Here is a 14,560-nt window from a genome sequence, read left to right as displayed (position 1 = left end):
TAAAGTTTTGATAATCTAGGATTGGACTTAAGTTTTTTTTAAAGAACCACTATAAATATAATTACTTTTATGAATATTTTTTATATTTTAATAATTATTTATTGCCGAATAATATTCTAAAATTTTAAAAAATAACCACTAACATTAAAAGCTAAAAGTTACCAGTTTGCCATTAATAACTATTTTTGTATCTAATAGTTATTGTCACATATTTTTTAGTCGAACAAATACATGTTTTTTTTATATATTTTAGTTGACGGTTCAAGTATTGTATATTTTGGCTTTAGGATATTTGATATAAAGATTGCATATACATGGTATTTGTTGACATTCACTTGTTTATATGGATATTCACTAGTGGAAAAAAGTATATATACTGCGGTTTTATCCTCGTTATATGCTACGGTTTTGACCCACAGCACTTGTGGTAACAGCCTATGACACAATATTATATGCTACGGTTCTAGGTGAACAACAGCATATAGTCCATATATATATTTTTTTGTTTTTGTTTTTTATTAATTCGCCACTAAATATTAATTAACTATATATATAATAATTATCACACTAATAATCATTTAATATTTTCCCAATCATCATCCAAATTAATCATCACTTATATATATATATATATATATATATATACACACACACACACACACACAATCTACTAATACCTTACGCAAAAATTCAGTTGAAACGCGACGATCTTACTTGTCCTTCATTTCATCGATAACTTGATGCGTGTCAAGAAACGCAATCCAACACTGTAGTTACACAAAACACAGAACATAAAAAATTTTTTGTGCATACCAAGCTTAATATTACAACAAAACATAATATGCCTTAAACTTTATAATTCATATTTATACAACCTACTATAATTTGCAACCAAATACAACACAATTTCAATATGCCTTAAACATTAAAATTCATACTTATACATGCACAATACTATAATTCTAACTTATATCATATATCCATCAACTAGTAAAATTACCAACATTTCAAATCAGATTCACATAACAAAAACAATCCATAAAAGCACAACACATGATTTAATCCATAACAAAAACAAACTTCAAATTACAAACTTAAATTCACATAGCACACAAACAATTTTGATATATATCATGAATATTTAAAAACATTATTGGGAAAGAGGATAAATTACTTACAAAACACAAATAAATTATACACAACAATCTAAGTTATGCACAACATTTGAAGTTATACAATGCCTTAAACGCTAAAATTTATAGTTATACTTATTCATACTTATATACACAACGTTCCAAGTTATAAACTTATACTTTGAAATTCATACCTATAATGCACAAAAACAAACTTATATACACAACATTCAAAGTTATAAACTTATACTTACATAACTTATACACAATGACATTTTACACAACATTTCAAGTTATAAACTTATACATTAAAATTCATATTTATATTACACAAAAATAAACTTATACGCAACATTCCAAGTTATACACAACATTCAAGTTATAAATTTATATTTTAAAATTTATACTTATACACAAAAACAAACTCATACACAACATATGTTCAGAGGTGAAGCTTGAATAAACCCTAAAATACCATGAAGCTTGAAAAACTAAATGGTTGAAGAAATTATACCTTAGATTGTTTAAAAAACCCTCATATTGTATGCTTCTAAGAATAGCTTCACATACCAATCTCCAAACACCAATTTGTCAAAACCTAAGTGAGATTCACATAACTTGCATCAAAAAACAAAGACAACAATATATACCTTAAAAAAATAAAGACAACAATAAATTCCATTACCATTAAAAACCTAAGTGAGATTCACATAACTAGTATACAAAAACCCAGACCTAAAACACCATGAAGCTATTAAAAATAATAATGCGAAATCTTTGTATATGGTAATGGACTCCTTGCTTTAAATGAACCATGAAATGAACAACACCGTAAAGAAAGTTAGTTTGCGACGATGAACATCACCCAAAAATTTTGATATAGATTGAAGGCGACTACAAGCTTTCCTATTGTGATATTTCCCCCTCAAAGGTACTTGAGTTATGAGACCGAAAATTTACAATGAGATACAATCAATCACATCAACCGATTAGTACAAACCGATTGAACTAAATGATTATGTGTTTATGTAGAGATTAAAACCAGAAAAACAATAAAAGAGTTTATAACTCTCTTTTATGTTTCAATAGATTGAGAGAAAGCAAGATGTAAATGATTTCATGTACCAACTCTTATTTATAGTAAAGTAGCAATGATTCATCCAAATCCATTTACTAATTATATCAAGTAAAACATAGTTCATAACAATACAACACTCCATGAAATGAAGTTTTGATCCACGAACAAATGTTCTGTTCCAAAATGCTCGAACGAGCATGAACCAAAATCACTTTAAGGAACTTTCTGATGCAAAATTTTCTAAGTACTCGAACGAGCACATATGGCGCTCGAACGAGCATATAATCAAAACATAAAACAGAAAGTTTTGGAACACACTGCCTGACCAAACAAACCATGCTCGAACAAAAAACACCTTGCTCGAACGAGCACATGGTCGAGCAGTCCAAATTTTGTTCTTGTTGTTATGTTTTTGCTTAGTTATATTTTAAGCCTTTGGATATTGTACTACATGCTCAAAATACTCAACAGATGCTTGAAAAAGTAAAAAAAACGAAGAAGAACAACAATAATTTTCGTGGGTTTTGAAGAAGTTAAAGGTTGAAGAAGAAGAAGAAGAAGAAGAGGTAGAACAACAAATTTTCATGGGTTGGAGAAGAAGGTTGAAGAAGATGAAGAGAAATGAGCAAATGTCGAAGTAAGGCGGATTTTGAAAACAAATAATATAATTTCGTGGGTTTTGAATCTGCTGCATGAATGAAGGCGGGATTTTATCAGAAAAAAAATAGGGTATATGCTGCGGTTCTTTTGAGAACCCCAATATATACCCTTTTTTTTTATTAATTTTTCTACTAATTTTATGCTGCGTATTTTTAAAACCGCAGCATATAAGGTTTTTTCTATTATTGTGCTATGTAGATCGAGTTCTACACATGTGGGTGAATTCTCGTGATGAATAAATAGAGCAAACATAAAGAGATGGTCTCATCGTAAGATGTTCTTTATACATGGATTGAATAGCCAACAATTTATTTTATAATTACCTTTTTTGTTTTAAAAATTGTGTATGCAGGGCCATTATCTTTTATTTTCGTCATTTATGTTGATGAGTTTACTATTTTGTAATTATTTTACAGCTCTTCTTGTATGAGACCGTCTTACTATGACCCATATATCATCAACCTATTTCTCTAGTTGATCACTTTAAAATTGCAAGTGATTACATTAAAATTGCAAGTGATCACTTTAAACATAATATTATGCATAAATCAACCTAATAGAGATGGTCTTACCATGAAATCCTTTCATTTAAGAATTCGTGATTTGTGATTTGTGATTTGTAAATATCCGAGGTCACATGACCTCACATTCTCTACTCTTGTATATTTTCAACAGCGCCACGTACATCTGTTAAATTTTGATCGATCAGAAATTAACCGGGAATCCGACTAGAAAATAAAGGGGTCATAACACAAAATTTCTGCCCTAAACTCGAAAACAATCCTGCCCAAAAAACAGAAAAAAAATTGGGTCAAACTCCACCAAAATCTAAACCCAACTAATCCGCTTTCAATTTGACGCCAGTATTTTTAATTTCATGCCATTATTTTTAGTTGGACCCACTACATTTTCAGTTAATTTTTAAAACATTTAATTCAACATTAACCCTAAAATTAATATAATTAAATTTTTTAATATAACAATATTACTACAAAATAAAAAATTATTATTATAATATATATATATATATATTAAAAATATTAATAATAAGAAAAATTTATTAAAGTTTTTGACTAACTAAGCTAATCACAATAAAAATTAAACTCAAAATTAATCCCACTAAAAATAACTCGACTTCAAAATAACCCGCAATTAGGCATGGAAAAAAAATCGGACCAAGAATATATTCCCCCGTTCTCTCAAAGTGGCTGTTCATTCACTCCCTTACACTCTTTCTCTCTCTATTTGTCTGTGAATTGCGTTCTCCTCTACAGTCTCCCCCTTTTCCCTTCAATCTAATCTTTAGCCCTAATCCCATGGCGCCAGCAGCAGATAATTCCGCATCTCAAAACCCTAAACCCGAGAAAACCCTAACCCTAACCTCACCAAATCCCACCGACGATTCGAAAACCTCTTGTCCCAAATCTGACCTTGAAGCTTCTAATGTTGTTGTTGACGATTCTAAAAAAGCTGGTGAATCTAAAGAAATTGATACTCAGGATACTACAGAAAGTCTTACGGAAAAAGATTCCAAGGGTGCAGATGATGTTATTCAGAAGAAGATTCGTAGGGCTGAGCGATTCGGTGTTCCTGTTCAGTTGTCCGAACAAGAGAAGCGTAATTCTAGGGCTGAGAGGTACTACTTGATTTTACTTATTTTATTGGTATATCGTTTATAAGAGATGTATTTCAAGATTAATAGTAGGATTTGGTTCTCGTTTAATGCCTTACGAGTCAATTTGGTCGATTTTTCTTTGTTTCTTAAGTTTTTTTCCTGATTCATGATGACTAGTAGGGTTTGGTTTTTTGTTTAAGTTCTTATAAGTTGATTTTACAGTATATGGGCGATTTTTTTGATTGATGTTATGTGACGTTAGGGTTTGTATCAAGTTATTTTTTTTGTTGTGATATTGAATCGCCTGTTGTGTTCTTTCCCTGTCTGTTTGCTTGCTGTTATTGGGTGTTGGTAATTGTAATCTTCGGTCATGAAACTCCCACCATTTTATGTTACATACCCTTTCCTCGCTATAGATACACCTAGAATTCATTAACCATGTCCACCATTTGTAAATGCTGATAAAACAGGGCTGTATGGTTCCTGTAATTCTGCTTAGAGAGCGGTAAGGATTTAAATATCTTACAATATGGTATATGTCACTGTATTAAGAGAGGGTTTCTTTGATGTGAAGTGTTTAGGATAGCGCAATCATTTGCAGCGGTTAAGTCATTGCCCTTGTTGAAAGAAACTGGCATTGCACTGGGGCAATTTATTGGAGTTTAGCTCAATCATTTGAGATCTGGTCATTGCCGGTTCAATTTTTCTTTGGATTTGGGTGGGGGTGGTGGTTGAGAGTATTTTAAGGTTCCCCCGTCAAATTTCACAAGAAAGATGAAACAAAAATCATAAGAACTTTCTTGGTGTGTGAAGGCTCAAATAGCTCTACTACATTCATGCTGCATTGTTGGTTATTTCTAGAAGTAGTGGAGATTCTAGTATTTCTTGTGGATATAATTTATTTTCTTGTCTAAAAAAGATCATGAGAGAAATTTTATTTTATTTTGTGTTTGTACATGATGGAGTACTAGAGTGTGAGCAAGAGGAGTTTACATTGAGTCTTTTCTGTTATTGGTGAAATCATACATTGTTATTCTTTGAAACAACATCTTTTCATTTCGCCTTATCCATTGAACACCATAGAGCCGCCCTTTTGTTTCTGACATTGTAAACGTTTTTATTTACTTAGTCCTTTCAGGTATTTTAAATGATAGTTTAAATGGATAAAATTTTTCCGGACTTAAGAAAATGGTTGTGATTATCACTGAATACAAGTGCAGCAAATGTCTGCAGAATATTTATCACTATTTCTTTGTCTCTTGGTGTTGCAAAAATTTGTTTATAAAAGAAAGCTATAGCACAAGTAATTGTTATTTTGATTACATTGTTATAAATTGAGTTTTTTTTGACCTTCTACTGTGCTTGTCTCTCTTGTTTGGTTTATGCAAATCAGGTTTGGCATTGGTGGTGGATCAGAGGCGTCCAAGGGATCAGAGGACCAGAAGAGAAAAGCAAGAGCAGAAAGGTTTTGCTCTGCTCTCTTATAGTTTTTTCTATTATTAAATTTTTATTTGTTTATACTTCCCCTAGTTTTTAATAGTTGCAATATTTTTGTTTTTCACGCTATCCAATGTATGATTTTAATCTTTTATATCTTTAATTTTATATGATAAAGTTTTTCTAATAGTTAATATTATGAAAATATGCATTAAGACGAATTAAACAAATTCCAGTTTGACTATATTTCATGTTGTACATGGAGAAATATATACTAAATAAGATTAGTTGATGAACATTAGTTGCTGCAACTATTAAACTCTGGAGGAAGTATATTTTTATCATGAGTGTGAGTATCCCTTCCATTTTAGTTTTATGATTTGGGTCTTCCCAATATGCATTATTATTGCTGCTCTAAAACCTTTTATGGCGGTGTGTGAAATTTATCTCAGGTTTGGGATACCAGTTCCTGCTGACGAAGAGGCAAAGAAGAAAGCTCGATTAGCCAAATTTGGTTCTAATGCAAAGATAGACACAATTGAAGAAGAGAAAAGGAAAGCACGAGCTCTCAGGTTTGGTTCATGTCTTCTGTGCTTTTTATAACTTGCACCCTTGCTATTGATTTATAAGGATAAGGTAGCATGTGAAATTTGGTTTGATACGAAAAACAGAAACGAAAATAAGAAACCTTTAAGTAGAGATTCGGAAACGTCGCAAACGAAACTAATACTAATTAATAGAATTAATGTGCTAGTAAAAATGTAAATAATAATTAAGGAGATTAAAAAAATTTTTTCGAACAAATTGTATAAAAAACATATTAAGTTGGAAAACTAAAAATAGTGATAATTGTGGGCAAAATAAAATGCTCCATGTTACGTTGGAAAGTTAACAAAGAGAAATAATTTCTGAGTATAAAGAAAGTTTAAAAAGTAAAACAATAGTTTTATCATTTGGATTTAGGGATAGGTTTGTTTTAACCTAAAAAAGCGTTGCAGTATTACTCTCATGCTTTCACCTTGTACTGCTACTGGATACTCCATTATTCTTTCTCCAACAGAGCTTGCAAGTCTTTAACGATGGAAATTTTATTTACAAGTCTTTTTCAATTTTGTTTTCTTCAACCTTCATATACGCCTAGCCATGTTTGTTTAGTCCTTTTTGTTCCACCTTCAATTTGCATTTGTCCTAGGCAATCAGAACGCCACTGCAAGCGTTTCAGGTTGCATTCCGGCACCGGTTTGGTACGAACGGGTCGGAACGAAAATTGATAGGGTGTTTCACGTTTTGTGCTTCTATGAGTTAGGAGACACTTAATGGTACCGTCGTAATTGAATGTTCTATTGCTGTTTATCTACAGATGTCAAATGAAATGTCTTTGTGTATTTTCTTAGTAATCTCTTGCCTATCTTTTCTTTCATTTTATAGGTTTTCACAATCTCCTACCTCAACTGATTTGTCACATACCAATGGGAAGAAAGATGTTGATTTGGTAATTGTCATGGCTGGTGGCTTGTGTGTTATTTGTTGATGCTAATAGTCATAGTTGTTTTTTAACTTATTTTACTGAAGTATGCATCTTACTATTGTTTTAGAATACTGCTATAGATGGTAACACTGTTGGAGGAGCTTGATACCTGGTGAAAATTATTTTCATAGTAAGTCATCACTGTATGATATGCTTCCTCAACTAAGCTTCTTAGATTTATTTATTTCATAGATAGTGTTTGATATAGTGTCATTTACCTCTTTTACAGGTTTAGCGTAGGTTTTCTTTTTCCTTGATGTCTGATGGCCTCATTACCTTTTGACAACCGATTCAGTTTCCAAGCTGTGCTGCTGAAGTTTTGGGTCAGTTGAAGTTTTTTTTTTTTTTTTCAAAAAATTAAAATTCAAAATAGGCTTTTACCCACCAAGGCATAGATTAGTCGAGAACTTCCTCCTGAATGGCACTTTTTCTAGAATTAATAGCAGAATATCATACATCAACTAGCTAGGAAAACGTGCTTCTATGTTTGACATTACTTAAATGTTTTCCATTTAGGCTATTTGATTTGGGATAGCTTGAACTTTGAAATGCTATATTTGACTAGGACCTGTGACAGCTTAGCAGCAAGTACGAGTAACAAATAACTATGTGTTTCTAGTGAGACGTAGTTGGCATTATAGTGCTAGTTTTTGAAAATTGTTCTCTTTTGCTGTGGTCTTTTCTAAAAAAATCATCCTCATTGAGATTGTGATTATTGATGTTGCATTTCTCAGACTGGTTTGGATTTTAGGTTTTGCAAGGGTAGTATTTGGGTTGTATGTATTGGTAATTGCTTAGATCTAGTTATTGTAGTGCAAGGAAAAACAGAGTGATTGGTTTAAATCAAAAATCTCAAACTTTAATCTTAAACTTAACCTTTTTCCGTGCATATCTTGATTATATAATATTAGTTTAGGCTTTTGTTTTCCTAGTAATAGTTTGGCGCATTATATGTAGACTTTTACGTTACCAGGTTTAGTTAAGCTGTGTTATGCTTTTCCCGAATTAATTTTCATTTGAAAAAGATTTCTTTCTCATGTTGATTAGAATCGCATCAGGGTAGAGTACTGATTGCTAGTTTCTTTATCATATTTCGCCAAGCATTGAGCTGCTGTCGGGCTTTGATCCCTTTAGCGGCAATATATGCATAGAGATGGTGTTTTCATGTTTTCTTAGATTGCCATTCAGGAGGTTTTTCTTGATCATTTGGTCTTTGCCAGGTAAATCGCCTATTTTGTTTTCGTTTTGGTGGGTGGAAGAAAGGTAAAGGTGATGTTCGGGTATAAAGTTAGAACTTTATCTCGCTTGGAAATTGTATTATGATTGTTCAAAAATATTTGGAATAGAAATGGGGAAAATCCAGGTAGGTTTTGTAATTGTTAAATTTCTATTATATAGATATATCTATTTGTTTCTTGCTCCTTATCTATTTTTCGAAAAAAAAATAATTTTAATAATCCAAACTTTTATTCCATGCCTTTACAAATCCAACCTAATTTTTTTTTACTAACAAGCCCCCTTCATTTAAACTGATGATGTTGTGCTCTTTCCCTATACTTTTTTAATTAATTCCTCATCTAACTACATCCACATTAGAGTAATAACTCAAAGCCATTTAAACGCAACAGTGGAGGCCTGAAATGAGGGCAGATGAACATTTTGAAGACAACCAAGGAAAATGCTTGTGGATCTAAATATGGAGATATTTTTTCTTACTGCTAAATTAATGAATGTGTTTCATTTTTTTATACTCCCTCCGAATTAATTTTAGTTGTTCCATTTCCTTATTTGGGCCTTTTAGGTTTCTCATTTTTATTTTTGTCAATTTTTTTTTACCCAAAATACCCTTAGTTCACACACGTAATTACGAATATACCCTCATATACCTTACTTATCCAACTACCCTTCACTACTTACCCTTTACTATTTACCCTTTGTAATGGACCTCACACCACTCTTAATAATTGTGCCCAAACAAATGGGACATCTAAATTGGTTACTATTTATCTATTACACTATGTTTGAATAACAATTTTGAAGAGAAAAGGAAGTAAAGGAAGAGGAAGGAAAGAAAAATGAAAGAAAAGTAGTACTTGTTTATTTAGGAGTCGAGTAAAAGGAAAGGAAGGGAGACATAATTTTCCTTTTTTAACTTTGGAAAAAATTAATAACTAATAAAAACTCTCTATTTAATACCTCTATATCCCTTTCTTTTCATTTTGTTATCCAAATAAGAAATCTCTTATTCCTTCAAATTTCTTCCTTTTCTTTTCCTTCATTTCCTTCCATTCAAATACACCCTTAATCATTTTTAATTTATATACAACTCTTAAATTGTTATTTACTCTCTTTTAATTTGTCTTACTGGTTTTGCACTTTTTTTTTTTTGGTAATGGTTTTACTTTTATTCTTTTATTCTCATTGATAAACTTATACTCTATTTAAACTACTTATTTCTATCTTTAAGTTTTTTAGCCTAATTCTCCAACGTTGTTTTTCTTTTCACTAAATTCACATATTTATGCAAAATGAGAGGGACAAAGAAAGTAATATATAATCAAATGAAATTTTATTTGATTCGTTTTAATGTACAAATTATTAATATTAACTTTTTATAGTTTTTAATTATATTAAATTAGAGATTAAAATATAAATGAATATACGTTCAAAAAGGGGTTTAACGATAGAGAACTACAGCAATGGCATCATAAATGCTTCAGAAGTTAACAAAAGCAAAACGTATAGAATGCAGAAAAGTGGACAACTATATGTACACTACACACATACCACATAAAACCGTTTGTCGGATCGTAATCCACAAAAGGCTGATATCAATTACATAGGCTTAGCTAAATGTATTATCTGGTATTTTCCCGTTCTAAAATACTTGTACTATATATATATTTTTACGTAATTTTATGTATTTGTTGGATTGTTTATATCTAGAATTATATATAACTAAAATTTATAAAATTTGATATTATGAAAATATGTAACGAGACGAATAAAATAAGATCCCACATGATTATGTCTTTTTTTGTATAATAGCGGAAATATGTAAATTATCAAAAATGATGAATAGTGTAAAAGTTGGTTTGCTACAAATAATATGTAACAGAGGAAGTATGCATTTATAGATTGTTGAAAGATGGTTTTACACGAGTAGAGTGACACTTTAATTTAGCTATTTTCATTGTAGGAAGAGACGGAGTAAAAATTAATAAATTATTTAAAAGTTCTGTGTAATTTCAAAAATTATAATATCTTTTTTAACATTTTAATATCATTTAACACTGAACGTATATTATGTACATAATTTAATATTAAAACTCTTAATTTTTTACGACTTTATACGATTGAAGACGCTCAAAATCTCATAACAAGACCTCAATACCAAACGTGATGTTTACGGCTGTCGTCGCAAGACTACAAATAGGCACATAATTAAGACCATTCTTAAAGGGAGGACCAGATTGGAATATCAGTATTCACATATAAGAAATTAACCAAAAAAGACTAGGGAAAGCTATACCAAAGATCACAAGGAATGCTATAATTTGAGCAAAATGGCAAACGAATGGAGCGAAGGACGTACAGATATTAATGACACAATGCTATCTAGCTAGGCCCGACGTACTTCAACAAATGACACTTTCCACCACATTGTTCATATGATAAGTTTTGATATGTAACCATCAGCCATCAACTTTTTAACGTTGATTTAGATCAAGTATATGTAACATTGTGAATATTTAAAATAAATTAGTTTTTTCTAATACAAATTTTAAAAAGTTTAATTATAAAATAATTCTTAAAATACGTGTCTAAATGTTCGAGCTTAAGTTCGGTACTTGTTCTCTTTTGCTAACAACGAGAGAAGAATGTGTTAGAAGTCAAATAAAATTACCATGATTTTGTTCGCTATTGGTAACAACAAACAAAAAGAAAACATCATAATTTTTTGTAGAAAAAATAAATCCAATGTGCAATAGCTTGGTTCCGTGTTATGAATAGCGAACTACTCCTTAGTCCTTTTAAAATTTATGACGTTGTCTTCTTTTGATTCGCTGTTACTAACATCGAACAAAATCATGATAAATTTTTTGACTTTTAACAAGTTATTCTCTTGTTTGCTGTTAGTAACAGCAAACAATCACTTATCTTAAATTTGGATATGAAGACACTTATTTTTAAAAGTACTTTATGACCAAACTTATTTTTTTAATTTTTTTAAAAAAACTTGTATATTTCAATTATTCTAACATTGTGGCCTTCTGGGCGTCGCATAAAATGTTGATGTGTTGTGTTAATATATGGTTTGTCATAGGGATGACGTAAAGATAATTCTATTTGTAAAGATGGGTTTAAAAGTAATGTTTGTATATAGTTCATATATATATATATATATATACTGGGAAAGGGAAAATTATTTTGAATAATTTTATTTTTTTATGATTTTGTTATAATAATTTTATCTATTATTAAATATGAATAATTTCAATTTTATGGGATCTTTACCTAGAGCAAATTCGGATAATCGAATGACTTGCTTTAACAAGTTTTATTTTTTAAAAAAAGATAAATTAAAATAAATGTCTAAACATGTTAAAATTTTTTTAGAATTTTTTATTTAAATTTTCAAAATTTTCTCTAATTTTATATTAATTTTTAGTTTACTTTTTTTTTTTTTAAATTACCTCCTATAGTAGGTCATCCGACTACTTAAATTTATCTAGACAAATATCCTATAAAATTGAGATTATTCACAATTAATCATTATTATAGAAAAATAATAAAAATATTCGATTTTTTTAAATAATTTTTCCTGCCATAACATAAACGTTGCAATTTAAAAGTGGCCATCATTGGACAAAACAAACACTATTATTGTACTTAAAATTTGATCTTTATATAATATTATAATGGTTTTATAATGTGGAGAAAGGAGAAAGAAATAAAATACAAAAGTAGAAAGGGAGAAAAGTAAGAAAAATAAATGAAAATGGTGGCCAATGTAGTGAGGAGTGAGTGGGTGGTGCCAATCCACACAATAGAAGAGCAAAAAGTTCAACTCTCAAATCTAGACTTGTTATTGCCTGCCCAATATGTTGGTGTTTTTTTGTGTTACAAGAAGCCAACATGTATATCTTTTAGGCAAATGGTTAGCATTCTTAAACTAGCCTTGGCTAAAGTTATTGTTCATTTTTATGTCTTTTCTAGTGAAGTGGTTCGAAATTCTAATGGTTATTCAGAAATTAAGTGTGACAATAAAGGAATAGAGTTTATTGAAGCTTATAGTGATCTTGAACTCATTCAGCTCGACTTGTATAATTCTCATCAAACTGTTGAACCTAACTTGCTGCCCAACAATAACTTTAGAGTTTTCTCTATAAAGGTTTGTATCATCTTTTTTGTTATATATATATATATATATATATATATATATATATATATATATATATATATATATATATATATATATATATATATATATATATATATATATATATATATATATATTACTTGATAAATGTTCAATTTTTATAATAATTTGTAAAGGATGAAATAAATATATTGACCAAGAGTTTAAAAGAATGTTAAAAAATGTAAAACATAAAAATTAATGTGTATTTTCGTTAAAACAGGTAACAGAGATGAAATGTGGAGGGATAATAATAGGCTGCAACTTTGACCATAGAGTTGCAGATGCATACTCAACCAACATGTTCTTACTTTCTTTGGCTGAAATATCCAACTCAAAACCAATCTCAACAATACCTTCCTTTACAAAATCACTCCTTAACCCTAGAAACCCTTGTTTTTACAATCCAACATTAAATGATATGTACGTCCCAATTCCATCCTCACATTTTAAAAATAACATCAAAAATCTTTCATCAATAAACCATACCAAAAAAGAACCCCTTATAAGCCGAATATATAGTGTTAATGCGCAAGAAATCATCAATCTTCAATCTCAAACAAAAGGTACAAAATTGGAATCCTTTAGCGCGTTCCTATGGAAGTTGATATCCGAGCATACATCTAAGATGTATGCTCAGATATCAAAAAGTGATGAACAAGCGATTATTACAAGTTATTCCAAGACATGTAAAATGGGAATTGTGGTGGATGGTCGAACAAGACTTAGTAATAATAATAATAATCATCGTAGTGAATTACATAACTATTTTGGAAACGTGTTATCACTACCATTTGTTACGAAAACTATAAACAAATTAAATTCCATGACACTAGCAAAAATAACCCAAGAAGTGCATGGATTTTTAGAACAAGTAAAGAACAAACAACATTTTGAAGATTTGATTGATTATGTACAAATTCATCATCCACAACAAATTCTTGCAAAGATTTATGATCAAGGGAGGGAAAATGGACCTGCATTTGTGGTATCATCTGGGCAAAGATTTCCTGTATCTAAGATTGATTTTGGTTGGGGAAAACCTTTGTTTGGTTCATATCATTTTCCATGGAATGGGGATGCTGGTTATGTCATGCCTATGCCTAGTACTAAAGAGAATGGTGATTGGATTGTTTACATGCTTCTTAATGAATCACAATTGGATTTTATTGAAATGGAAGCTAGCCATGTTTTTCAACCTTTCAAGTTTTCTTAGCGAGTTTGAGAGTGGTTTTGGGCATTTTTGAGGTGTTTGATTGTGCCTAAAGGCAGATTCAAATTCCCTCTAGTGCTTGCACGTGTGGGCGGCACGGAGGTTAAGAAAATATTATAATTTATGTTATGTTTTATGATGGTTTTGTAAATGTATTTAGGAGTAATTTGTACTCTTATTGATTATTTTCTAGATCCGCTACTAATTGTATCGAGTCTCATTAATTAAAAAAATCAAATATTAGTTTATGATAGCTTACAACATTCCTTATGCTTTGCTTTAATCACGTGTTTTTTAAAAGTAAAAATAAAAGGAATTAAAAAAAATAATAATATAAAAAAGTTTAATATATTTAATTCACGAAAGCAGATAACCCCTTAATTTGGGCCACACCCAAGTATATGTGGTTATGTGTATAAATATTAATTAAAATAAATGTTCAACCCACCTTATAATAACATAATAAAATTTCCT

At 30.1% G+C, this 14,560-nt stretch overlaps 2 protein-coding genes across 3 annotated transcripts; both read left to right on the top strand.

Annotated features, from left to right (window-relative positions):
- Positions 1-4,079: 4,079 nt before the first annotated feature.
- On the top strand, positions 4,080-9,754 carry LOC130813176 (protein MODIFIER OF SNC1 11). Of its 2 annotated transcripts, none has more exons than XM_057678936.1 (6): positions 4,080-4,507; positions 5,880-5,951; positions 6,376-6,495; positions 7,352-7,415; positions 7,519-7,581; positions 7,660-9,754. In XM_057678936.1, the coding sequence occupies exons 1-5, from the start codon at positions 4,188-4,190 to the stop codon at positions 7,555-7,557; spliced, it is 615 nt and encodes a 204-aa protein (XP_057534919.1). In that variant the 5' UTR covers positions 4,080-4,187; the 3' UTR covers positions 7,558-7,581; positions 7,660-9,754. The 2 variants fall into 2 exon arrangements, with proteins under 2 accessions (XP_057534919.1, XP_057534918.1); XM_057678935.1 differs by having other exon boundaries at positions 7,681-9,750.
- A 2,673-nt stretch (positions 9,755-12,427) lies between these two features.
- Positions 12,428-14,301, top strand: LOC130812962 (coniferyl alcohol acyltransferase-like). The gene is made up of 2 exons (XM_057678621.1): positions 12,428-12,846; positions 13,097-14,301. The coding sequence occupies exons 1-2, from the start codon at positions 12,448-12,450 to the stop codon at positions 14,087-14,089; spliced, it is 1,392 nt and encodes a 463-aa protein (XP_057534604.1). The 5' UTR covers positions 12,428-12,447; the 3' UTR covers positions 14,090-14,301.
- The last annotated feature ends 259 nt before the right edge of the window (positions 14,302-14,560 follow it).

This window comes from Amaranthus tricolor, chromosome 5 (assembly GCF_026212465.1).
Source record: "Amaranthus tricolor cultivar Red isolate AtriRed21 chromosome 5, ASM2621246v1, whole genome shotgun sequence".
NCBI classification, from domain to species: domain Eukaryota; kingdom Viridiplantae; phylum Streptophyta; class Magnoliopsida; order Caryophyllales; family Amaranthaceae; genus Amaranthus; species Amaranthus tricolor.
This window is presented reverse-complemented; position numbering and strand designations above follow the sequence as displayed.

Excerpts from the sequence above, each read along its gene's own strand:
- LOC130813176 (XM_057678936.1), top strand. The coding sequence starts at position 4,188 with ATGGCGCCAGCAGCAGATAATTCCGCATCTCAAAACCCTAAACCCGAG. Across the intron at positions 4,508-5,879 it reads CGTAATTCTAGGGCTGAGAG|GTTTGGCATTGGTGGTGGAT; the intron begins GTACTACTTGAT and ends TATGCAAATCAG. Across the intron at positions 6,496-7,351 it reads AGGAAAGCACGAGCTCTCAG|GTTTTCACAATCTCCTACCT; the intron begins GTTTGGTTCATG and ends TTCATTTTATAG.
- LOC130812962 (XM_057678621.1), top strand. The coding sequence starts at position 12,448 with ATGAAAATGGTGGCCAATGTAGTGAGGAGTGAGTGGGTGGTGCCAATC. Across the intron at positions 12,847-13,096 it reads TTAGAGTTTTCTCTATAAAG|GTAACAGAGATGAAATGTGG; the intron begins GTTTGTATCATC and ends TCGTTAAAACAG.